The sequence below is a fragment of the Astatotilapia calliptera genome, chromosome 23, assembly GCF_964374335.1.
Source record: "Astatotilapia calliptera chromosome 23, fAstCal68.1, whole genome shotgun sequence".
NCBI lineage: Eukaryota > Metazoa > Chordata > Actinopteri > Cichliformes > Cichlidae > Astatotilapia > Astatotilapia calliptera.
The window spans coordinates 32800646-32825338 of NC_137443.1; the positions used below are offsets into that span (position 1 = coordinate 32800646).

At 41.1% G+C, this 24693-nt stretch overlaps 2 protein-coding genes across 6 annotated transcripts; one reads left to right on the plus strand and one right to left on the minus strand.

Annotated features, from left to right (window-relative positions):
* The first annotated feature begins 976 nt into the window (after positions 1 to 976).
* dzip1 (DAZ interacting zinc finger protein 1) lies at positions 977 to 17064 on the plus strand. 5 transcript variants are annotated; one of them, XM_026159327.2, is made up of 20 exons: positions 977 to 1126; positions 1508 to 1614; positions 2238 to 2314; positions 2510 to 3112; positions 4885 to 4969; positions 7683 to 7798; positions 8629 to 8787; positions 8881 to 9012; positions 9092 to 9154; positions 9258 to 9386; positions 9650 to 9698; positions 11931 to 11981; positions 12155 to 12214; positions 12661 to 12833; positions 12930 to 13131; positions 13462 to 13636; positions 15469 to 15827; positions 16084 to 16205; positions 16327 to 16486; positions 16613 to 17064. In XM_026159327.2, exons 3-20 carry the CDS (start codon positions 2312 to 2314, stop codon positions 16696 to 16698), a joined length of 2727 nt encoding a protein of 908 aa, XP_026015112.2. In that variant the 5' UTR covers positions 977 to 1126; positions 1508 to 1614; positions 2238 to 2311; the 3' UTR covers positions 16699 to 17064. The 5 variants fall into 5 exon arrangements, with proteins under 5 accessions (XP_026015112.2, XP_080153590.1, XP_080153589.1 ...); XM_080297464.1 differs by lacking the exon at positions 12155 to 12214; XM_080297463.1 differs by lacking the exon at positions 977 to 1126 and having other exon boundaries at positions 1507 to 1614; positions 2167 to 2314.
* A 5539-nt stretch (positions 17065 to 22603) lies between these two features.
* cldn10d (claudin 10d) lies at positions 22604 to 24379 on the minus strand. The gene is made up of 5 exons (XM_026159742.2): positions 24021 to 24379; positions 23663 to 23824; positions 23492 to 23573; positions 23281 to 23388; positions 22604 to 23145 (listed from the first exon to the last, which is right to left on the minus strand). The coding sequence occupies exons 1-5, from the start codon at positions 24250 to 24252 to the stop codon at positions 22953 to 22955; spliced, it is 777 nt and encodes a 258-aa protein (XP_026015527.1). The 5' UTR covers positions 24253 to 24379; the 3' UTR covers positions 22604 to 22952.
* Between the last annotated feature and the right edge of the window lie 314 nt (positions 24380 to 24693).

Sequence of the window (24693 nt, forward strand, 5' to 3'; positions counted from 1 at the left end):
AAACTTAGCTTAAAAGCAGCTTTAATGCCGAAGAGTCTCCTTATTCCTTATACCTTATATATACCTATAACCCTATAACACAAAAACACGAGTAAAGAATGAGGCAGGAATTAACTAACCAAAGAAGGAACAGAGCTGCAGGGAACACATTTTTGAGGATGACTCAGACAATAAATACACTGCAGACAATGAGGGTAAAATAAAACAGGTGGGAAACAGTAGAAACAAATCAGGGATAACGAGTCAGAGAAGGTCAAACTGAACATAATGCAAAAACAAAATAACATTTAGACTAACACAGAGACATTTAAACTTGGCACAGACAAAAAGGTCAACAAACATGAAGACATGATTGACTGAGGAGACGTGGCACAGAAAGACCAGACAGATGATGACTGGGAACTAACAAAACTATACATAACAAATGCTATGCAAATGAAAGGTGTGTGTGTGGGGGGGGGGATTATCAAACCAATAACACAAATCTATAAATGTTTAGAACATAAATCCCTTAAAAACAAAGACAAATCATTAACTCACAAAACCAAAAGACTTTGAGTCAAAGACCCAGGGGCCGTGTTATATGTTGCTGTATAACCCATCAGCTGTAAATACCTCACATGTGATGGAGAAATAACAACATTAACGCATCTACGAAGTCTAGTTGAAAAACAACGATCACGAGAAGTTCAAATCCGCTTGAACGTGTGTTTTTATTTTTGTTCCTTCGTCTTCTATGGAACTGAAAAGAAAGGACGAAATAATGTAATAAAGACGCAAACAAAAAAGGCAAAAGGAAACAACCACAAGGTGGAGTCTTTCTGCAAGCCTGGCATGCTGTAGGTTAGAGGATCGGAAAGTTTTCAAAATCTTCACATGCATCTATACATGGTGCTTTTGCGTCCCTGTAGATATGCAGGTGTCTCACAATTTCTTCTAATGTGCTCTCTTTTTGTGTTTTTAAATGTGTTTAAAGTTATTTCCTTCCGCTGAAGTGGGAAGATTCTACACCCCTATTCAGCCCCAAATTGAACAGCTGCTCCCTTCCCCCACTTCTTACTGCGAGATGCGTCAAACTCACGCCGGATAACACCGGAAATAATGTGTTTACTTCGCCAAAGTACAGGTTCGTAGTAATTCTTGGAAAGCTTTGGTATCGAAGCTGGAAATAGACTTTTCAGAGTGACAGATGTGTTTCTACTCGGATCAGTGAATTGGAGTTTCCGCAGTAAAATAAGACATGAACCTGAATTGAATATCGCTAAAAATTAAAAATGTAATTCATAAAAATAAAAGAAAATGACGGCTCAGTCAGAAAAAAAAGCTGAGGTTAAACATATAGCATATGGCTAATGTTTGGGAACATTGTACTACTGCGTTTCTGTAAAATGAAATAAAAAGGTTTAAATTTAGCTTAAACTTTTCTGCATTGGCATTTTATTTTAAAGGCAAACGAGGAAGTGTCGTATTTATTACGTCTGTCTTGACCGTTGTCTTTTCGGAGCAGGCATTTAGGAATGTGGAGACCAGCAGCTACGTCACCCTCAAATCGCCTGGGATCTCGTCGAAAATAAACTTTTTTAAAGGCCACGAATTAAAATCACAATCTTCCAGGTAAGTTATTTTTCATGTGGTAGTCCAATGTCAAACTTAAGATTAAATATTCACAGGTGTTAGTGACGTGTAATAAGGTTTAATATTGACTTAAGAAAAATGTCCGTTACCCAGACAGGCAGGAATGAAGAGATTTCAAAGAGTTGTTCTTTTTTTTTTTAGCTAGCGGCTATTCTGGTCTCTCTTTTTTTCTAAACCGTAACTTGAAGTATTAAGAAGGACAAGCTCAAGCATGCCTGCTGTTGTTTGACTTGAGATCAAGCAGGGGAATAAAACAAAAGCCTGCCCGAACTTGAAATGACTGTTTAGAGACGTGATGCCGACAGATTAACGGTATTTGCTGTTAGCATGGAAAACGTTTTCCTGAACCTCCCTCGTGCTCCTCCGCAGGTACGTTAGTTCGCCTTTTATTCTGTTTCACACCGTTTAGATGGAGGTGAGTGAGGAGACTTTGTTGTACAGAATAAGCTGATATGTACTGCAGGTTACAGCGCACTGTGAACTGTGTGGACACGTTTTGTTGGTCGCTGTTTAGATAACGTTTCTCCCCAGGGACGCTCGCCGCTGTCTCCAAGGTAACGGGGCGGACGCCTAATCTTGCTTGTCGCTTTGTGCTGCTTTAGCAACGGGGGCGGAACCGGAGAGGAGTGACGGCTCTTTGATCTGTTTCTTCGAGTAAAGGCAAAACCAGTCGAAGATGGTAAGGGCGATTGGCTGTGTGAGGACAGCAGCAGCAACATAGGTAGAAGGAGGCTGAGCAGGAAGTGGTGGAATCTGTGCTCTGCTGTTACCTCGCTGAAGCAGATGCTTCTTGATGTATGTCTTTCTTTCTCTCTCCTAGTGATTGTATTTGATGCTAATGTGACTCCATCCCTTTCTCTCCTCTTTTTTTCAGCCATTTCACGAGGGAGTCTACTACCCGTACACCAGTGACACCCAGGGGACCCACTCGTCAGCTGGGATCCCCTCTCTTCTGAATTCTCCTCTCAGCCAGAACATTGTAAACGGCCACACAGCATCATCTGCACCAGGCATGACTCCGTCCAGCACCACCTCCGCCTTTCTCCCTTTCAAGTTCCGCCCACGCAGAGAAAGCGTGGACTGGCGGCGGATCAATGCAGTGGATGTAGACTTAGTAGTGAGCCAGCTGGATGTGGATGCCCTTCAGGAGCACATCAGCATGGTGACCTTCTGCAGCTTGGAGGGGGAGCGATGCCAGCGGTGCCAGACCCCCGTGGACCCAGCTCTGCTGAAGCTCTTGCGCCTTGCTCAGCTCACGGTGGAGTGGCTCCTCCACTGCCAGGACTTTCTCTCCCTCAATCTGCGTGCGGCGGAGGAGAGGCTGTCGGCCACCGCCAGGGAGCGTGAGCAGCTGCTGGTTCAGCAGAAGAAGCAGGAGGAGAAGGTGAAGGCGCTGACTGCAGAGCTCAAGCAGCGAAAGAAGGTTATTCGCACCCAGCAGTCGCTGCTCGCCCCACGAATCATCAGCAGCCACAAGGTACCGTTGACAGGCTAAACGCTTTCTCTTTGAGGGCTATTGGAGCAGTCGCTGCTCGCCCCAACTCCAACAGGCTTCCTTGAGGACATTTAAGTGTTTAATTTAATGCACATCACTCCACCCTCTTTCTGCCCAGTGCCAAGCTGCACTGCTTGAAGTCATTCACCTTGCCTGCATTTCACAAAAAGGGCTGCCAGTGAAATGAGCTTATGGCCTATAAATCACAATCTTTAAAACAAGTTGTTATGTCAATGACAGTCAAGTTCTAATAATCTTTGTTTTCATGCAGGAAAAATCAGATTTAAAGCTGCTGAGCAGATGGTGTCAATTAGTGGCAATTAGTGTATTTTTTTTTAATCTTAAAAGGAAAGCAAACCCATCTGCCATCTCATCGCATGTCTGTGAATGCTGTCCCTGTAGGTTATTTATCACACAAATAAAAAAAAGCTTCCTGTCCTCTTCAGGTGAACAACTAGCTCTGACCTGGCTAGGCTGTTCCCAAGGCAACAGATATAGTGTGTCATGAGAGCATGTGGTTGCTAGGTGTGCGCTAGAAGCTCAGCTAACAGAGCTGGTTCAATTATTGATAGCGAGGCCATGTGCATGTGTCCTTTGAGGACCTTTGCTACTTTGGTGCCATATTTCTACAACATGAACCCACACTGCTGTCTTTGAAGACTAATTTAATTTGACTCCTAATTTTTCAGAGTTACTCCTAACCAGTAATTTGAATGAGTTTTTGCTAACATATGTTTTGACAACATATCTGTAGCAATATTTAGTCCCAGGAACAATCAGAGGCAGTGTTAAATGTAGCGTGTGTGTGAGCTGGTGTGTGGCGATGTCTGCCGCAGGGAAACATGATCATCACTCATGCTATGTGTCTGTTTGGAAACATGAGCCTAAACTCAGGATGCTTCTGTTTGGAGCATGTTTATGTTGCTGGGCTCTGTCTGAATCAAACACATGCTGCATTCATGAACACACAGACAGGTGGTTTGCTCCACTACATTTGTGAAATCTTAGGAATTAGTATCAGTTTGTAAGATCGGTTATCACAGATTCCTCAGTTGCAATTTATGCAAAATGAAACACCTCACATAAAGATGGATATTTTTAAAAATTTTAAGGGTACTGATAATATTCTTACTGATACAGTTCTTTAACTGCTACCTTATTTTGTTACTATTGTAACTTCTTTAAGGAGAAAAAAACAAAAAGTTATAAACTAGCATTTCTTTATTTTATTGTGCAATTACTTGATAAAATAAAGCTGATTCATAAAGCTCTTCCTTAGTAAGAGAAGGTGTAAGTGATTGCTGTTCCTCTGCCAGCAAGGAGGCTGTGGAGAGGGTGTCTGTTCAATGTGCTCTCTCTCCTCCAGAGTCCTAAGTAAGTCCAGTCTCCTGCCAACATCAGCCACTTGGTGTTTTTGTCTGTCAGGCTGATATGTACTGCAGAATAAGTTTTTTGACTGAGCAGATTAGTCCGCAGATAATTGACGTTACAATACACCAACTATATATGCAGCTTGACTACAAAGCTGTCAGGTCTCCAGCTGTTGGTGCCTGTAAGCGTGTGTTATGCAGTCTTAATACACTGCAGCATAAAAGAGAGCACTGTCCACCACAGTGTGGTAAAATAATAGTAGCATTGGTGTGTTTATGATGAGATATTAAAGATTTTTTATTATAAATTTTGAGTTATTACGTAGTGATTTATTTCTGCAGCCAATTTGATTAATGCATTTTTGTGTTCTTTCTTGCTTTTAGTGCCTGCATTGTGAGAAATCGTTCCTCAATGCCTCCTTTCTGCAGAATCACATGCAGCGGAGGCACCCTGATGAGTACGAGAGCAGTAAGTGAAGTTAGGATTGATCTGAAGAACGACATGGAGGAAAAATATGAAGCATGTTGATAACATGCTTACATGCAGTTACAGTGGCTTGCAAAAGTATTCGGCCCCCTTGGACTGTTCCACATTTTGTCACATCATACATGATTCCAAACATTTTTTACAAATAAATAACTGCAAAGTGGGGTGTGCATAATTATTCACCCCCCTGAGTCAATACTTTGTAGAACCACCTTTTGCTGCAATGACAGCTGCCAGTCTTTTAGGGTATGTCTCTACCAGCTTTGCACATCTAGAGACTGAAATCTTTGCCCATTCTTCTTTGCAAAACATCTCCAGCTCAGTCAGATTAGATGGACAGCGTTTGTAAACAGCAGTTTTCAGATCTTGGCCAGATTCTCGATTGGATTTAGATCTGGACTTTGATAAGATAAGATAACCTTTATTAGTCCCACACGTGGGAAATTTGTTTTGTCACAGCAGGAAGTGGACAGTGCAAAAGTTATGAGGCAAAAATTAGAATACAATAAGAATAAATACAGTACACAACTGTACAGAATAGAATAAAATAAAATACTATATACAGTAGAATAAAATAAAATAAATATACAATAAGATAAAAATAGAATACAAATACAAATAATATATACAACTGAGTAAAAATACAACGATGACAGAAAGGATTATTGCACTTAGTATTATTGCATATGTATGGATGTGTGTGCTTGATCAGTTAAAGTCTTTATTATGGAGTCTGACAGCAGTGGGGAGGAAAGACCTGCGAAATCTCTCCGTCCCACACCGTGGGTGCCGCAGTCTCCCACTGAAGGAGCTGCTCAGTGCTGTCACAGTCTGCTGCATGGGGTGGGAGATGTTGTCCATCAGGGATGACAGCTTAGCCGCCATTCTCCTGTCACTCACCACCTCCACTGGGTCCAGAGGGCATCCTAGAACAGAGCTAGCCCTTCGGATCACCCTGTTCAGTCTCTTCCTGTCCCCAGCAGACCACACCATAAAAGATAGCAGAAGCCACAACAGAGTCATAGAAGGTCTTCAGGAGTGGGCCCTCCACTCCAAACGACCTGAGTCTCCGCAGCAGGTACAGCCTGCTCTGCCCTTTCCTGTAGAGGGCGTCTGAGTTATGAGTCCAGTCCAGTCTATTGTTCAGATGAACACCAAGGTACCTGTAGCTGTCCACAGCCTCAATGTCCATACCTTGGATGTTCAGTGGTTGCAGTGGAGAATGCTTGTGCCTGCGGAAGTCTACCACCAGTTCCTTGGTTTTACTGGCGTTGATCTGGAGGTAGTTCAGCTGGCACCAGTCCACAAAGTCTTGGGTCAGACCTCTGTACTCCTTGTCGTCCCCATCAGTGATGAGGCCGACTATTGCAGAGTCATCAGAGAACTTCTGCAGGAAGCACTGGGTGGAATTGTGGGAGAAGTCAGCAGTGTAGATGGTGAAGAGGAACGGAGCCAGAACCGTTCCCTGTGGGGCCCCCGTACTGCAGACGACCCTGTCCGACACACAGCCCTGAGTCCTCCTGACTGGGCCATTCTAACACATGGATATATTTTGTTTTGAACCGTTCCATTGTTGGCCTGGCTTTATGTTTAGGGTCGTTGTCCTGCTGGAAGGTGAACCTCCGCCCCAGTCTCAAGTCTTTTGCAGACTCCAAGAGGTTTTCTTCCAAGACTGCCCTATATTTGGCTCCATCCATCTTCCCATCAACTCTGACCAGCTTCCCTGTCCCTGCTGAAGAGAAGCGGAGCATGATGCTGCCACCACCATATGTGACAGTGGGGATGGTGTGTTCAGAGTGATGTGCAGTGTTAGTTTTCCGCCACACATAGCGTTTTGCATTTTGGTCTCATCTGACCAGAGCACCTTCTTCCACATGTTTGCTGTGTCCCCCACATGGCTTGTGTCAAACTGCAAACAGGACTTTTTAATGGTTTTCTGTTAACAGTGGCTTTCTTCTTGCCACTCTTCCATAAAGGCCATCTTTGTGCAGTGCACGACTAATAGTTGTCCTATGGACAGATTCCCCCACCTGAGCTGTAGATCTCTGCAGCTCGTCCAGAGTCACCATGGGCCTCTTGGCTGCATTTCTGATCAGCCTTGTTCGGCCTGTGAGTTTAGGTGGACGGCCTTTTCTTGGTAGGTTTACAGTTGTGCCATACTCCTTCCATTTCTGAATGATCGCTTGAACAGTGCTCCGTGGGATGTTCAAGGCTTGGGAAATCTTTTTGTAGCCTAAGCCTGCTTTAAATTTCTCAATAACTTTATCCCTGACCTGTCTGGTGTGTTCTTTGGACTTCAAGGTGTTGTTGCTCCCAATATTCTCTTAGACAACCTCTGAGGCCGTCACAGAGCAGCTGTATTTGTACTGACATTAGATTACACACAGGTGCACTCTGTTTAGTCATTAGCACTCATCAGGCAATGTCTATGGGCAACTGACTGCACTCAGACCAAAGGGGGCTGAATAATTACGCACACCCCACTTTGCAGTTATTTATTTGTAAAAAAATTTTGGAATCATGTATGATTTTCGTTCCACTTCTCACGTGTACACCACTTTGTATTGGTCTTTCAAGTGGAATTCCAATAACATTGATTCATGTTTGTGGAAGTAATGTGACAAAATGTGGGAAAGTTCAAGGGGGCCGAATACTTTTACAAGCCACTGGATGTCACTGTCACTTGTCTTTTCAGAGCTGAACTCCCACAGTGAGCAGAAATCTGAGATTAATAGTCTCAAACTGGAGATCAGCAGTCTGAAGGAACAGATTGTTCAGCAACAGCAGGTGTTAGAAGCCAAAATAGCTCAGGTAGGATCACAAAGCAACATCTGAACTTTAATCAGAAAACATTAATCAAATAAAACTGAAAGCTGTGATTTGTAAATTATCTTTGGCCTGGGTTACAATAAAATAATACAATATTTACTATTTGGAAAACTCTTAATAAAAAGAAGAAAAAGGTTCTTCTTACAGGTGTAAGATGTGCAATGTTGTTATGCCAAAAGGGTTCTCAGCTTTGTGAGATACTCATGGAAAAAAGTGTCTTGAAGCCTTTACATGATGTTTTAAGATCTCAGTGTACTTTTTAGCATCAATGGTGCCTTGGCTAAAGTGAAGGTAACACTTTTCTGGGGCACTGACACAATCTTACAGCATGATGGAGCTTGACTTCAATTCAATTCAATTTTATTTATATAGCGCCAAATCACAACAACAGTCGACTCAAGGTGCTTTAGATTGTACACTATATCCTATAATAATAGATAATAGACTTTTGGATTAGCTTGTAGCACTGTGGCCCTCCTGTGGTCCAGAAAAGCACATGACATCCTTTTTCTTCCTAATCAACAACAACAACTGAAATGATGACACTACTGATCCCAATACCCCTGTTACACTGTATTACTGCATTGCCAGAAAATAAATTCAAGTCAGAATCACTTTAGAAATAGCTCTTTTTTTAAAACGGCAATTTTCCATACTGTCTATATTCCTAGCTTATCCACTAATCTCACTTTGTAACACTGTCATCACAAAATGCTGCTATTTTATTGTAAGATATGGATCACAGTGCGAAAGCTTTTTTTTGAGAGCTTCGTGGTCACTAATGAAGCTCATGTTAACGGTTGTGATTCTAGGAAAAAGAACAACAATCGATGCACAAAGACCTGTTGAGAGAATTGGACCGTTTTAAGGCCGAGGAGATGGCGCGCATGGACAGAAAGATAGAAGACAGCAGGGACGGCATGCGCAGAGAGATGGAATTTCTTTACAACCGAAATATTCAGGCTCTCAATGTATGAAATCAGTATTTTTTTGTATACCACTGATTTGATCTTCAGGGTGTCTTAATCATTCCTATAATCTTTCTTATCTGTTTCCATTCATAGGAAGTAAATCAGAATCAGACAGCCAAGCATGAAAGGTCAGCCAGCCCTGTGCACTCACAGCCAGAGAGAGATGTGGACATGTACAAAGAGATCCAAGCCATCCAAAAGCTGGAACACCAGCTGAAGAAACAGGTCAGTCCTGAGATTGTTGCAAACCCCAAAGCGATTTTATTTTTAATGCCACTTAAATTGCCAAAAATGACTCTTATAGGATAAGAAGTGGGAATCCAGACTGCAAGAAATGAAGGTTCAACACGAGTCTGAAAAGAATCAGGTATGCTTTAATGTTCATCCTGATTAAAGCATATGCAGTATTAAACAAGCTTCTTTTGAAATGAACCAGCCGGAAAATTCATCCTCTTCCCGTTGTCTTCCAGCTGCTGAATGAGCTGAGCAAAATGCAGTCGTCTTTATCAGAGTACCAGGAGCAAAGCCAGAGGCAGCAGCAGGAGATGAGGAAGAGGCTGCAGGAAAAGGAGCAAACCATCAAGGCTCAGAGGGAGCAGGTTAGCTCACACAATCACAGTGGCACAGTAATCGCCTCACTGCACAATTATATTGTATCGAGGAAGTAAGGCGCGGGTCCGGTGCTTGTTAAGGATATCCTGTATTTGCTACATGGGCTTGTATTGACATGAGATAGTGTACATTTGGCTGGAAGCTACTTGTGCTTTTCCTGGAGTAGTTCAGTTTTTAGATTATAAACCAAGAAATCCTTGAAGATACTGGATCATGTGATCTAGTAAGTGACATTTGTTTTCTTCCCCAGATAAAGACCATTTCCTCAAATCCACCTACAAAAGTAGCTGAAGTACCAGGTATGGATTCCTTTTAATAATACCACAGTCACAGCTGTAGGTGGCATTCTCCTGTAGCTTGTGTGTGCTTGCATTAGCGATGTGCAACCACTCCACTGCCTTTCTACATCACATCTGTTTTTGCTGGAACAGCCACCTGTGTTTGAAGCATAGAATTGTCTATTCAGTAATAGATGCCTGTATTTAGAGTGGTGCTAGGGTTCTAAGCTGTGCGCGTGCGTAATCGCGCACGGCTGGCACAGTCTCTGTGCACAGAAAATCTGCATTGCGCACAAAAAACAAAACAAAAATCTGACCTGAATTGAAATTAAAATAAATACGTTAACAATTCATTCTGTTTTGCAGTGTGAGTCAGTCAGTGACTGGCTGCTCCAGCCAATAATGCGATTCACATTCGTATATACGCAGCTAATCAACGTTGTTGACAGGCTATGGCAGCGTCCTTATGTGCCGACACCGGTGTTTTAGCTAGCAAAGCGGCGTGGCTGATGTGGAGTGAAGCCACGTTAATGACAACGTGTACAACCACTGGAGATGTGAGCAGGACAGATGGAACAATTGATGGAAAAAGTGTGGACTTTATACCAGTTTTTAAATTGTGTTGATAGGCCACGTAAAACCAGAGTTATGATAAAAATATCTGCAATGTTTGGGTTTTTTTCCTGAATACTATCGTTGTTTATATTTACTGCGGGAAGAAACGGTAAAAACTGTGTTTTATAAGGAAAGCGCTCTCCGCCTGTGAGCAAAAGCAAAACCAAAAAAAAAACCCCTCACCCTTTCCTATTGGTGGAAAAATGTACCATGTCAACCAATCAAAAAATGATATGGCAACATGGCATTTAGTTGTTTAGGAAGGGGGAAGTTTTAGGAGTGACGGCGGTGTTTTGAGATGTGACAAAATGTGGGAAAGTTCAAGGGGACCAAATACTTTTGTAAGCCACTGTCAAGTCAAGTCAAGTCAAGTCAACTTTATTTGTCAATTCTGCCACATGTACAGGACATACACAGAATAGAAATTGCGTTACTCTCAAACCCTAGTGATTAGAAAAATGCAATAAAATAATTAAAAAGTAAAAATTTAAATAAATACAATACAATTTTACGTATAACAAAAAAAAAAGCTATGCAATGTATATGCACTGTATACTGTAATTTGCAGACAAACAGTTACAGGACTCTCTCCCAGACCATAGACTCATAATACAAGTCAGAGCTTTATAAAAATAAAAAAAAGAAAGAAAGTTGTGTTTTCAAAATTGGAGTTCAAGTTATTTTTACTTCCAATAGTGTTAACATACTACACAGGTCATGAACAAGATTTTTTTAAATTTTCATTGTAAGTGGGCTAAAGCAGTTAATTAAAAGTAGTCTAACATAAATGTAAATGCTGTAATTTGATTATTTTAATAAACCATGTAACTTGGATGGATTCGATGCTGGCGTGACCACAGTGCACACGTCTGTTGTTGCTCACAGTGGTCCAAGGGACCGCTCAGGGAGCTTGTGTGTTTTCTCAGACACATGAAAAATTAGGGAACATTGGTGCTAGGCCTTTATATAGGTTTACAGTAAGTCACCTTTTGGTCAGCAGTATGTAGATTATAAATCATTTTACTGGCATCACAAAAAAAATAAGTAAATAAACCAGCAATAAATTAAACTACACGTCCAAAATAATAAATAATCAACTCTTATGCTGTGTTAGAAAAAACAGACAAAGGGCTATAAGGAGTCATTGTGTCCTAATATGCCAACTGTGCTGCTCTTACAGAAATGATGACACTTTTCTGTGGTTTGTTTGCATTCATTTTCTGTCAGACAATTTCAATTTGGATTTATTCTTCCAGACATTGTGGCACAAGTTAATCTGTCTGTGGTAAAAACGCATCAGCCTTGAGTAACACTCAATCATCACTTCATCTTGTCAGTTGTACAGAGGACCTGTCCAGCACAGAACTACCATGAGCAGAAATGAAGCGGTCTTTAAAATCAAACTTTCATATATATTACTCTGAAACACCAAAAGCTAAAGTAGTTATTTATGCATCTCATCTGCATGATGGTATCTGGAAAAGTTTGTATCACATATGAAATTACATTGATATAGTGGAAGCAGTGGTATAACTCTGAGCATATAGTCTATATATAGTTTATACTGTAATGCTATAACAAGGAAATAACATTTCTGATCTTAATGCCACACTTTTCATCTTTGTTTCTGTTTTTCAGTCACTGTCAGTCCTCCGGCTTTGGAACCTAAACAAAGAAGAATTGTAGTCGGTAAGTTAATAGAAGCGTGCCACCAGAAGCAACATTTGTCACTCCCAGTGAGGCTGTGCATGTGCTTTTGTGCACAAAAGATTTAGCGTTTTGTGTTGTTTTTCTACTGCTCATACTCAGTATTCATTTTATCTGACCTTCTGACTTACCTGGACCTCATGCTGTCCAATTAGAGGAGCCAGTCTCTGTTCTTAAGCTGGATCCTATTCAGGAGGTGTCAGAAGAGGAGAAAGGTAAAATACACTAAAGACATTAAAACCAGCAGATCCAGCTGATTGCATGCTGCTGCTGCATGGATAAATCAGTCTCCTCTGAGTGACCGTTTTCAATGAGTGCATTTGGACTAAGATCATCTTATTCTGTACTGACACAAAGGACGTTAAGATGACCTTAGTACACTAAAGCATTTTGGAAAGCCAACTCTTGGCCTGTGTATATTCTGTGATGCTGTCATCATCATGTCCATTCATCATCTTGTTGCCTTGTTGTTGACAAATAAACTTAGAGACATTCTCCTCCTCTGCAGTCACATCTACCCAACTCCACCTGTGGTTTGGAGCTTCCTGTGAAAACTGCCAAATGCATGCTCATTGTATTCTTTTATTTCCCGTTTGCTGTCTGTAATTGGACCATGAATGTCCTGAACAGCTCGACTGACTGACTGAGATGTCCTTTACAGACTCGAGCAGCCAGTCAGACAGAAAGGTGGTGGAGAAGACGCCTGAGCCGGCTCCAGAGAAGAAGCCAAGGGTGAACACAAGCGTTTTGAAAAGGAACAACATAAAGAGAGAGATACAAGCAGAGCTTGAACAGGCTCTGATCAAGAAGCTGGAGAACTTGGGGGTCAAGCCTGTATGTTGCATATTCCTAATGAGCAATACAAGGAAGAATATGTACCCTTATGCTAATCTGTAATGCTAATGTTATTCCCTCTACCTCTTTTAAAAGGATCAGAGCGGTCTAAAGAACATGGAGCTCACTGCGATTCTGTCCAAGCTGGATTCAAAGCGGGAGAGTGTTGCAAAGTCGATGTCTGGCTACTGGAACCACCGGGAAGAGATAAAGAGCATTGTGGAGCAGAAGCTGGGTGCTCAAAGCACCAGCAATCCTGCTGCATACTCTCAGCCTAGATCCAGACACCCTGTTCAAGGTGCTTTCCAGTTCTTAATCATCCAAAAGCCTCTTAGTGCATGAGATCATCTTCTTAACCAACAAGAAATAATACACTGTGCTTTTGTCAATTATATTGCTGTTTGAGCTACTGTTAGATTTGCTGCTCCTTTTACAATCAGAATTTTTCATCGCATGTGGGTAAAGTTGAATTTTATTTTATTTGACAATGACTGCATGTGCTTTCCATAAGGTAGGTGTAATCTGTTATAGCTTGTTTGCTGCCACATAAGCTGATTTAAGTTCTGACACACTGTCAGTGACTGAGCTGCTAATTGTGTTTACTTGACTCGTTTTTCTCTTCATTCAGTGTTGCAGATCCGCCCTCGCTCCAGCAGCCTGCCCTCCAGAGCCAGCCAGGGGGCGTCTGCTTCTGCAATCAGACAGCCTAAGACCCCTCAGCCAGCACCAAGGACCAAGGCCACCGCCCAATTCAAGACCTCTACACCCAACTCCAAGACAGCCTTAAAGAGCTTTGCTACCAAGTATGACAACAAGTTAATTTATCAGTCTTTGTAAAAGAATAGTTTGTCCATAAATGTCCACTCAGTATTTACATGGTTTAATCATAGCTGTGATAAATGTTCTAAAGTCATCTTTGATGAGCCATTGAAAAAAAAAACTCACACAGTTTTGAACCATTTAAATATAGCACGCTGTTACTTATATCACCGGTCTGTTCATCATCAGTTCAGTGGAGCACAGTTAAGGTTCAAAACTTTTGCCATTTACTGAAAAAAATCAAAGTGATGTATATTTAAGTATGTCTCAGTGCTTGGTTGTGAACATGGTTATAGGCATAAATGAACCCGTGCTAAAGCAAGGCTGCAGGGAATTTTATATTTTTAATATTTGTTTAGAATACGACTATATGTAGTGAGCTTTGCTGAGTTCTGCTTCTCTTTTCTGTTTGCATTCGCACCTCCAGTAGGAATGTTAACGTGATAAAATAGCAGATGGTTACCATAGCAGCAAGACATCCGCAACAAAAAGGTAGAGGTCGCCATAATCAGAGTTGTGTGTTTGTGTGTGTCATGGTTTTCATGGTAACAGTGTGCTGTTAAGCCCCAGTGCCTGCAGCCAGCTAATGGGTAGGTTGGACTTTAGTATAGAGTGCTATCCGTTCGCTGTAAGGCTAGTATGCTATGCTAGCACACATGAAGCAGCTGGGCTGGGTCAGTACAGGCTGTGACACACAGGTGCTGAGGTCTTTTGTAACCTTACTTCAGTATTTTCTGTCTCCTTTTCTTCTCTGTGTAGAATCATAATAATAGTTTAGTATCACGACCAACACTTTGGAAAATACAAATGTTCTATTTCAGTTCCATTTGGTTGTTTCTGGAAATTCCCATTTTTTTCTTTTTTTTTCTTTCTTGATTTTTTTTGTAATAACATTTTTGAAACGATTGGGCACAAAACAGGTGTTGTACTGTCAGGATGTGGCAGGTAAACCTGTATCAGACTCAGTGCTGGATACACATGCAAACAGTGAAAGTGTGTAGGATGTTCACTTTATTCGGATGGGGTGGGGCTTGTATATCACAGCTGATGTGGTCTGATCATCCAACACCCCCAGCAAGGAACACATCTCTGACCGGGGTATTTTTTGTAAGGAAAGTGCTTCCAAGTGCAGTGTGACACATCAACAATTTTGTAATCATTTTCCAGGAAATTGCAAAGTCTGAAATACCGTTAAGAACATTGTCAGCCTCCTGCTGACTTGTCATAGACTGCTTAAGTTGTATCATTTTGAACATCAACTAGGAACTACGGCTTTTTTCAGGGGTCTCAAACTTGCGGCCCATATTTTGACATGAATAAATATGAAGCAGTCTGGCCCTTGAAGTAAACTTTTATTTTGTTAAATACGAACAAAATGGTAGCTGAAGTGCTGCCACGTGTCCGGCCAGAAAGAGAGGAGTAGTGTGTTTATTTGGCAGTTCCGTGAAAGGCTTCAGTTAGTTGCGAGTGAGAGAAATAAATTGCGATCAGGTTTGCAGTTTTGACCTGTTATACAATGCTTGAAACAAAACACTGTGTTTTCTTGTTTGATGTCCGGGGGTGGGGGTGGGGGGGGGGGGGGGGGTGTCCTACTTGAACACTAAAGTGGCCCTCCAATGAAGTGACAGTGCCAGCATTGGCCCACAGCTCATTTAAGTTTAAGACCCCTGGCTTTATTATCAATGAAGTTCTTACACTTAAAAAGTTAACACTTTGACTTCTCGGTTATTTGAAACAGAAACTAAATGCAACATTGTTCTGATCACTGTCAACTTAGTTGTGTGCAGCAAAAACTGTTATTTGTGTCATTCTTAAGGACTCCTCCCTTCAGTTCAGAGGATGAATCTGAGGATGATGTCACAGAAGAGGATGAGGAACAGCCCCTAAAACACCAGCAGGGGAAATCACCACAACCCAGATTTAACCAAGCAACCCAAATCCAAACTAGAGATGACAAAGCCAGTCCTGTCCAGGACAGGCAGGCTATTTTCAGGCAGTCGCCTATCTCCAACATTCAGTACTCCAAAGTGGGTGGTGTAACCAAGACTGCGGTCACAAAACTAAAGAGCGATGAAGAGGAAGATGATTGGTCAGAAGTCAGCGAGCAGCAGGAGACTGACCTCCAGAATTACAAAGACCAGAACGGCAATGTGGAGAAGAAAAACTACGGGAAAGGTTAGTTAGGTTTGATGTTTTGAAGGATCTGTGTAAAATGACGTTATACAGCATACATGTTCACCCTTAGTGCTGTGGTTATAGCCATTCCTCAACTCCCTGTGAATGGTACTATCTGGATTTTGATCAGTGGTTGTTGATCAAAGACCATTCACAGGATGTGGTTTATGCTATCATAGTTTGCTTGTTATGTAAGATTCCAAGGAATTGTTACAATGCCTTAAAGTGTAAATTGTGTGTTATGTCTTTTTTACAGAAAACAAAATCAGTGACCTGGCGAGAAAAATGGAGAAGCAGTTTGCTGAGAGAGCAGTCAAGAAACCACCAGGTGGCGTTAGCGTCTTACCAGAGAGGGCGGATGAGGTTCAGGAACTCAGTGTAAGATGATGTGATCTCAGTGGATTGCTTTGATTTGATACTGCATAAATAAAAATGTAAGCTGTCATCGCAAAATTAAAAATGATCCATAATGCTGAAACACTAATATACTTGCTGGCAGTACACAGATCTAGAGGAGAGCAGCGAGTGGATGGTCTCCTCCTTAGAGGACCGACGGGATATGTCAAAACCAGCCCAGGATTCAGGACCAATGAGGAAAAGCCTGGAATCACGAAGCACTAGTGTCTGGGGAACCCCCACAGAGAAGGGTCTTAAATCAGGTCAGTGCCACTTTAATGCAGATGAATGTTTTACTGCCTCTCGTGGTCTTCATAGGAGGACATGTTGACATTTGGAGTATGAAGCTTCTGTCTCATGCTGTCTGTGTGTTGTCGTGTGGCTCTCAGGTCTAACTGAAGCTGGAACAGGAAGCACGCTAAAGAGCAGCCTGTGCTCCCTGAGTGACATCAGTGACTCTGAGGACATCAGCTGATCACACAAAGAAACCTCAGCCACCTCCTCTGGCAACTACAATCAATCATAAAAAGCCATATTATAAAAGCTGTAAATAGAGGAAAGCAATATTTCACAAAGGTAGCTAGGATTCAGAGGTTGGCATAGAAAAGGTGGCCATCTAATCAATACCATAGACCTCGAAACTCTCTTCTTGCCTTAGTCTTTTTTACTGTTTATCTTTTAATAGATTGTCTTCTGTTTTTCTTATTTCGTTTTTTACTCATATACAATCCAAACTTTAAATGAGATACTGATTTTGGTACTGTATGTAGAGTGGGTACGATTTTGTATATCCCATTTTATAATGTATGTGACTTTGTAAATAAAATATTTATACAAGCAATCATAGATTTTTCTTATGAAATGATTTCAAGCAAGTAGTTTTTTGCCCAAATTTTGCTTTAATGGAAGTATTCTTAATGTCAATAAACACAATGAAATATGTCCAATGAAGGAAATAAAACAATGAGCTGTACAATAGGAAGTCTTAACATGTCACAGGAAACAATCTTTTGAGATGCCTATTCTGTGGATTTTGAACATAAAACTTCATGTGACAACATTTCAGCATTAATTCAACTGCTAAATATACAGAATATGCAAAATATGAGATATCTGCAAACCAGTTTCAATGCAGTCTTGTCTAAAACAGCCTAATAATTAACTGACATCGTTATGTTACAGTCTATATTTTTAATTCAATAAGATAAAAACTAGAATATACTTTAAATGCTTGAAATCGTTAAAAATGGCAGGATTTGTGGAAAATTTTGGGTCAATTTTTGCTGTAATTTTGGGGGTAAACAATATTATTTAGCTATAATAATATTATTTCATTTATTTTATATAGCACCAGTTCACAGTCTTCAAGGCAAGCTATCTGAGCCTGGCGTCAGATGAAAGTTAAAGTAGACCCAATATGCCTTTCCTTATATTCAGGCAAAGATTTACTTTCAAGAAATGTGAAAATTAGAGAGAGAACATGCAAAACTGCATTAAAAGACTCCAAGAATTAAACACGTAAGGAGCATAAAACAAACTCAGTAGATTCCCTTGAAACTGATCTTATGAGATAAACTGAGTTCTTGTCATACACACTGAAAGTTTACGTTTCAGCTTTTTGTAATGATCTTGTTCTTTTTTTCAACAACATTTTGAGGTTATCTGCTGATCTGTAGGATTGCAACATCTACCAAGTATACAGAAAACATTCTTTTTATTCGTTTATTTAATCTTGAGCACCATCTTCTGGCATCTCAGCAGAAGTACAGGCTCAGTACTACAGTAAGGACTTTTTAAGAAATATGAGAAATTGATCACTGTGTGTGGCACTCGTTCTCAATGGAGAGCATTACCGATTAAATTCACTTTCGTTGATTTCCAATTAAAGTATGTCATTTTTATTTATAAAATGCTTTGTATTTAGCGAGTGATGAGTAAAGTGCTTATCATTAAGGACAGAAGAAAAATACAAAAATAAATAAATGAATAATAAGAAATAATTCAAAACGGATTTTAAGAAGTGACTTAAAAATAGACAATGGCAGCAAATTCCACAACTTAGGCGCTGTCACAGCAAAAGCTCTCTGAGCTTACGCTGTGTCCTGGCACATCTAAGAGCAGATGATTGGCTTACCTGAGCGACCAGGAGGGAGAGTGCAAATGGTACAATGTAATGTACAATGTGCAACGTAGGTACAGAATACTTTGTACCTACATTGTTTTCTACAGATTGGAAATAATTTTTTAAAATCTCTTTATTAAAATAAGATTTTTGTGTATGTTTCATGTGTATCGGGTGATCAATCAATGCAAAAGAAAAACAGAAGTAACAAAGGCAAGATATCTGAAGACGTGTAGAGGTGACAAAATAATTGTGTAGTGGATATAGTGATGCTCTTTCTCTCTTTTTTTCATAAGCATGCATTATATGCCTGCTTTAACAACACATACAGTCAAAAAGTAATGTCATGAATGAAAGTGTCAGAAAAAAGCAGAAGCTTTCTCATTTAAGCAAAAACTGGGGATAAAATAAACATTTAAAAAACTACTAAAGCTACTAAAGTTAGTTATTAACTGTCTTGTGGAGAGTTAGTAGCAAAATTGATCCCACCTTTATCATGATCAGCTCAAGCTGGAAGATGCTCTCCTGATTGCAGATTCATACAGCAACAGCCAGAACCTGTAGAGCCGTATGGTCAAATTCACAAACTAGCCCTGCAGCAGATCACTGACGTGCTGTCTGAGCCTCCTGTCTGGAGTGGCGACAGCTGAGGGTTCCATCTTTTTCCTCTAAAAGTACAAGCTCTAGTCGGAATGTTGGAACAGCTTGGGAAAGAGGGGAGACTAGAACTGGAGTGTGGGTTGCATGTCACCAGACTGCTGTCCAAACTGCCATTCTTCAAGTACAGTTTAAGTGGTTCATCAATCCTCTTCAGTCACCAATGCCGACCTTACCAGATTTTGCAGAGTGGCTCGAGTACAAAGTCTGTATTCAAGATCATGATGTGTATTTCCATCATCCTCAACAATGTGTCCATCAAGGGAAGGATGCAAAGCTGATACCAAGCAGAGAGCAGCAACAGCAACTACCACCATGTTATTGGGCTATGGCCCTCCTGCTAAGAAATCAGAGACATTAGAATGGTGTTGGGATGGTCAGTTTTTCTTCTCAATAGCCTCCACCACAGACCCTGGGAAACAGTTCTGGGTCAGTGGTTTCAGAGAGAATTCACTGCCACTGAACTCTCCAAACACTCACATCCAGTTGATGCTCTGAAGACCTATCGTGACCTGCAAGGTATTCCCCGTCAACCATTGTTGCTGAATGGCTCTGAACCCATCTCCTGACTCTAGTAGAGTCTGTACATCTGGGTCGGCAAGGAGGGCCAGCTGCACTCATGACACGACTCAGTTTGACTCTGCAGGGTCCAGCCAAAGTTCTACATCAGGCCTCCACTCCTCAGTGTCTATTAATGAGCACGCTGACTCCCTGTGCTAAACTTCTCAGTAATGTGGGCAAACTCTGGCAGATGAATGTTCTCCTGTGCCAGAATGAAAGGACTATTCTTAGGTGTTCAACCTATGTGTTCAAAACAGGATACTATGACTGTCAAGATGCTAGAGGAGAAGACTATCTGAATGGTAGTGGATGGCACTGGTACAGCACACGTGAGTCAAAGTCTTGTGTGCAAGCTTCACAAACAACAGATGTGTGCATATGTGTGTATATACATATATATATATATGTGTGTGTGCGTGTGTGCATGTGTGTACACAAGTCAGTAGATGAATATTATTCAAAAAAACAGCTTTTATGTATAATATATACAATGCGGAGTACCTCCTGCCTGACGGAGCAGATGATTAGCTTAACTGACGGAAGTAGAGAGCATCCAGTGAGGATGCTCTCAATGGCACAGTGGTAGAAGGTCCTGAGGATTAACAATCAAATGACCCCCTATGAGCAAGCACTTTGGCGACAGTGGGAAGGAAAAACTCCCTTTTAACAGGAAGAAACCTCCGGCAGAGGTTCAGGGAGGGGCGGAGCCATCTGCTGCGACTGGTTGGAGTGAGAGAAGGAAGACAGGATAAAGACATGCTGTGGAAGAGAGACAGAGATTAATAGCAGGTACGATTCAATGCAGAGAAGTCTATTAACACATAGTGAGTGAGAAAGGTGACTGGAAAGGAAAAACTCAATGCATCATGGGAATCTCCCGGCAGCCTACGTCTATTGCAGCATAACTAAGGGAGGATCCAGGGTCACCTGGTCCAGCCCTAACTATATGCTTTACCAAAAAGGAAAGTTTTAAGAAAGTTCCACATAAGAGGGGCCTGAAAACTGAAGGCTCTGCCTCCCATTCTACTTTTAAATACTCTAGGAACAACAAGTAGGCCTGCAGAGCGAGAGCGAAGTGCTCTAATAGGGTGATATGGTACTACAAGGTCATTAAGATAAGATGGGGCCTGATTATTTAAGACCTTGTATGTGAGGAGCAGGATTTTGAATTCAATTCTGGATTTAACAGGAAGCCAATGAAGGGAAGCCAAAACAGGAGAAATATGCTCTCTCTTTCTGGTCCCTGCCAGTAGTCTTGCTGCAGCATTTTGGATTAGCTGAAGGCTTTTCAGGGAGTTTTTAGGAATTTCTGATAATAATGAATTACAGTAGTCCAGCCTGGAAGTAATAAATGCATGAACTAGTTTTTCAGCGTCACTCTGAGACAGGATATTTCTAATTTTAGAGAATTTGCGCAAGATATTTTCTTTGTCAAAAATGACTCCAAGCTTCCTCACAGTATTACTGGAGGCCAAGGTAATGCCATCCAGAGTAGGAATCTGGTTAGATACCATATTTCTAAGATTTTCAGGGCCGAGTACAATAACCTCAGTTTTATCTGAATTAAGAAGCAGAAAGTTAGCGGCCATCCAGGTCTTTATGTCTTTAAGACATTCCTGCAGTTTAACTAATTGGTGTGTGTTATCTGGCTTCATGGACAGATAGAGCTGGGTGTCATCTGCATAGCAGTGAAAATGTATGCTACGTCTTCTAATGATACTGCCTAAGGGAAGCATTTATAATGTAAACAGAATTGGTCCTAGCACTGAACCCTGTGGAACACCATAGTTGACCTTTGACCTTGCATTTTTGACTCATGCAAAAATTGGAGTCTATTAGATAGATATGATACAAACCACTGCAGTGCAGTACCTGTAATACCTACAGCATGTTCTAATCGCTCTAATAGGATATTATGGTCAACAGTATCGAATGCTGCACTGAGGTCTAGCAGGACAAGCACAGAGATGAGTCCACTGTCAGAGCCCATAAGAAGATCATTTGTAACCTTCACTAAAGCTGTTTCTGTGCTGTGCTGAGCTCTGAAACCTGACTGAAACTCTTCAAATAAACCATTGCTCTGCAGATGATCTGTTAGCTGTTTGACAATTACTCTTTCAAGGATTTTTGATATGAAAGGAAGGTTGGAGATTGGCCTGTAATTAGCTAAGACAGCTGGGTCTAGAGATGGCTTTTTGAGTAAAGGTTTAACTACAGCCAGCTTGAAGGCCTGTGGTACATAGCCGATCATTAGAGATAGGTTGATCATATTTATGATTGAAGCATTAATTAATGGCAGGACTTCTTTGAGCAGTTTTGTAGAAATGGGGTCTAAAAGACACGTTGATTATTTGGAGGAAGTAATTAGTAATTAATTAAGTAATAATTTCTCTAATGATTAAAATTTTATTTGTGAAGAAGTTCATGAAATCATTACTAGTTAATGTTAAAGGGATGGTTGGCTCAACAGTACTCTGACTTTTTGTCAGCCTGGCTACAGTGCTGAAGAGAAACCTGGGGTTGCTCTTATTTTCTTCAATCAGTGATGAATAGTAAGATGTTCTAGCTTTACAGAGGGCTTTCTTATAATATACCTTTCCTTATATTGTAAGGTAAATACCCTACAATAGTATACAGAAATCCCAACATCCCCTATGACCAAGCACTTTGGCAACAGTGGAAAGAAAAAACTCCCTTTCTGCTGGAGGTAGAAACCTCCGGCAGATTCTCACAACCCTCCGGCAAAACCAGGCTCAGGGAGGGGCTCAAATTATTTTTCCACAACACAAACCAGGCATGAACATGAAGAACTCAAAAAGAAGTTTTAAAATGCTTATCAACAACTTGATCAAAATTACAAAAATGATCAGTTTGTATGGTAAATAAGAGTAACAGGTTGGACATGTTATGCTTTAACACATCAGTTAGCCATTCTGAAATATCAAGAAAAAGATGAAGATGAATTGGTCCCCTCATTGAGTCCCCAATGAGGGGACCCATTCAGAAGGATTTACATAAGAGTCACTGGTGGCACAGGCAATTCAGGGACACAACTTTATTGCAGAGATTTTAAGCATTAAAAAACTTGCAAACAGAAAAATTGGTGCAGAATATTATAAGTAAGGAAATGCACCAGTAAAACATTAAAGGCCAATTGTTAAACATTTTATAACTTATATTAGCAACTGAACTTGTACAAAGAGGATTGGAGACATGGAATTTTGAGGAGGTTGGCCAATTTTTATACAAAATACACCTCGTCCACCTTGTGGACTCAAATGTAATTTACAACACCAACCAGTAAGAGCAATTTCTCCTTTATGCTACAGCTTCATATTGTATGGGTAATCATACGTTTCCTGTTCTCTTCACTCTTGGTTCCCTCTGGCTCAGACGAAGCTGTCTCTCCCCAAGGTTTGATCTGTCTTATTTGTTGCTCTGGTTGTTCGGCCATCCATGCCTTTGTTATACAGTGGGGGTACTAATGTCACTCTGGAGGATGGGGGCGGCATCATGTATGTACGTCTGGTACGGGCAGTGGTGTAGGAAACTGGTCTCTGTGGCCTTTGGGTGGAACTAATGCTAGAAAAACAGGAGACACAAGGTGAGGTAATCCAAGCTGTTATCGGTTGCTAGTTGTGGCCTGCTATACAGGCAGCCACGAATAGAGAAAGGTTACCACTTTACAACCTTTAAGGACTTATTTATTTTACTCACCATGATGGTAGGATTTCTTTCCCAGACAAATAGGCCAGCACTGCCCCTGCACAAATAAGAAGAAGGGATCCTCCCCAGCCAACAAAAATTGCCGCTCCAAGTTCAAACCTGAAGTGAATGCAGATGTGTTTCATTGCATGGATTTTTAAAGTTAATATCTATTTTTAAAAATCAGCTACTATAATATGAATACCACTTGAAAATTACTCACTTCTGTGACCTGAAATTTGGATTCTTAAATTCAGTTATGACTCTGTTAGCCCACCACGAGTAGGTGATCATGCCGCAGCCGCCTACCAGAAAAGAGGCTGTATTTTAAAACCTCTTTTTGGCTATTTTGAAAACTGATCAACCAACATATATGTATTGAAGGATTGTTTACCTGAAGCCAGGTAGGTGATAGCACCAGAAAATGTCACCCTTGAATTGACAATCTCTGTCCCACCTATTTTAGTACATTTCATCCCTATGAGTGTGAGGACGCCACCGAAGAAGCCTGTAATGACAGCACAGACCGCCAGTGCTCTGCAGGCGTGCAAGAACACTGAAAGAAAACAAATACAGTTTATGTTAACATAACAGTTGTGCATTTTATTAAGATAACCTAAAGAAATTTGTATGATTTCTCTGCTTCAAATTGTATCTTCAACATAGAAAAACATAGCAATGAGCTAAAGGAACAGCTGAGTAGAAATTAAAAAGAGAGACTGTAAAGTTTTGAAGATCTCAGCGTATCCTACCAGGCAGGGCCAGCATGGAGGGGTAGTATTTGCAGTCAGACACCCCCGTGGTGTCTGAGATGCAGTCCATCCACAGGTTGGAGTAGTAGTTGGAGGTGGTCAGCACTACGGTGCCCACCTCTGAGAAAGTCCAGTACTCTGTGGGAAGAGTTGAAGAGACCAGAATCCAGCCACATAAGCAGGACACGAAGCAGCCAATCTCCACGTACATCACCACCGTCCTGTATTTCATGGTGAATTCTGGTCTTCGACCAAAATTCGTAACAGTTGAAAAAGTAAGGTCTCACTGCAGGAAATGTGAATGGGCCTCCTCCTTTGTGTCATTGCTGATGTGTAAGTGTCAGACTAGCAGTGTGGATGCTTTGAGCTCATCTTATCTTTTAGATAGTTTTGTCCAGTAAGCGCCTTTGATGTTGCCACCAGGAACAGCATTACGCCTGCCATTGGTTTTAACCTTTTCATCATGGTGTGCCTCTACTTTGTTTAGGTTCCCTGCTCAGATGTCAAATGTGTAAAAGTCATGGTTTTCATGACTAAACATTAACTGTTGTTTGTGTGATGTTGTGTGTGTGTGTGTGGTGGGGGGGGGGGGGGGGGGGGATATTTCATAACTTTCAAGTTTCACGGTGATCCCAGATTTCAGAATTGTTAAACGTATTTGTTTTTCATTGTT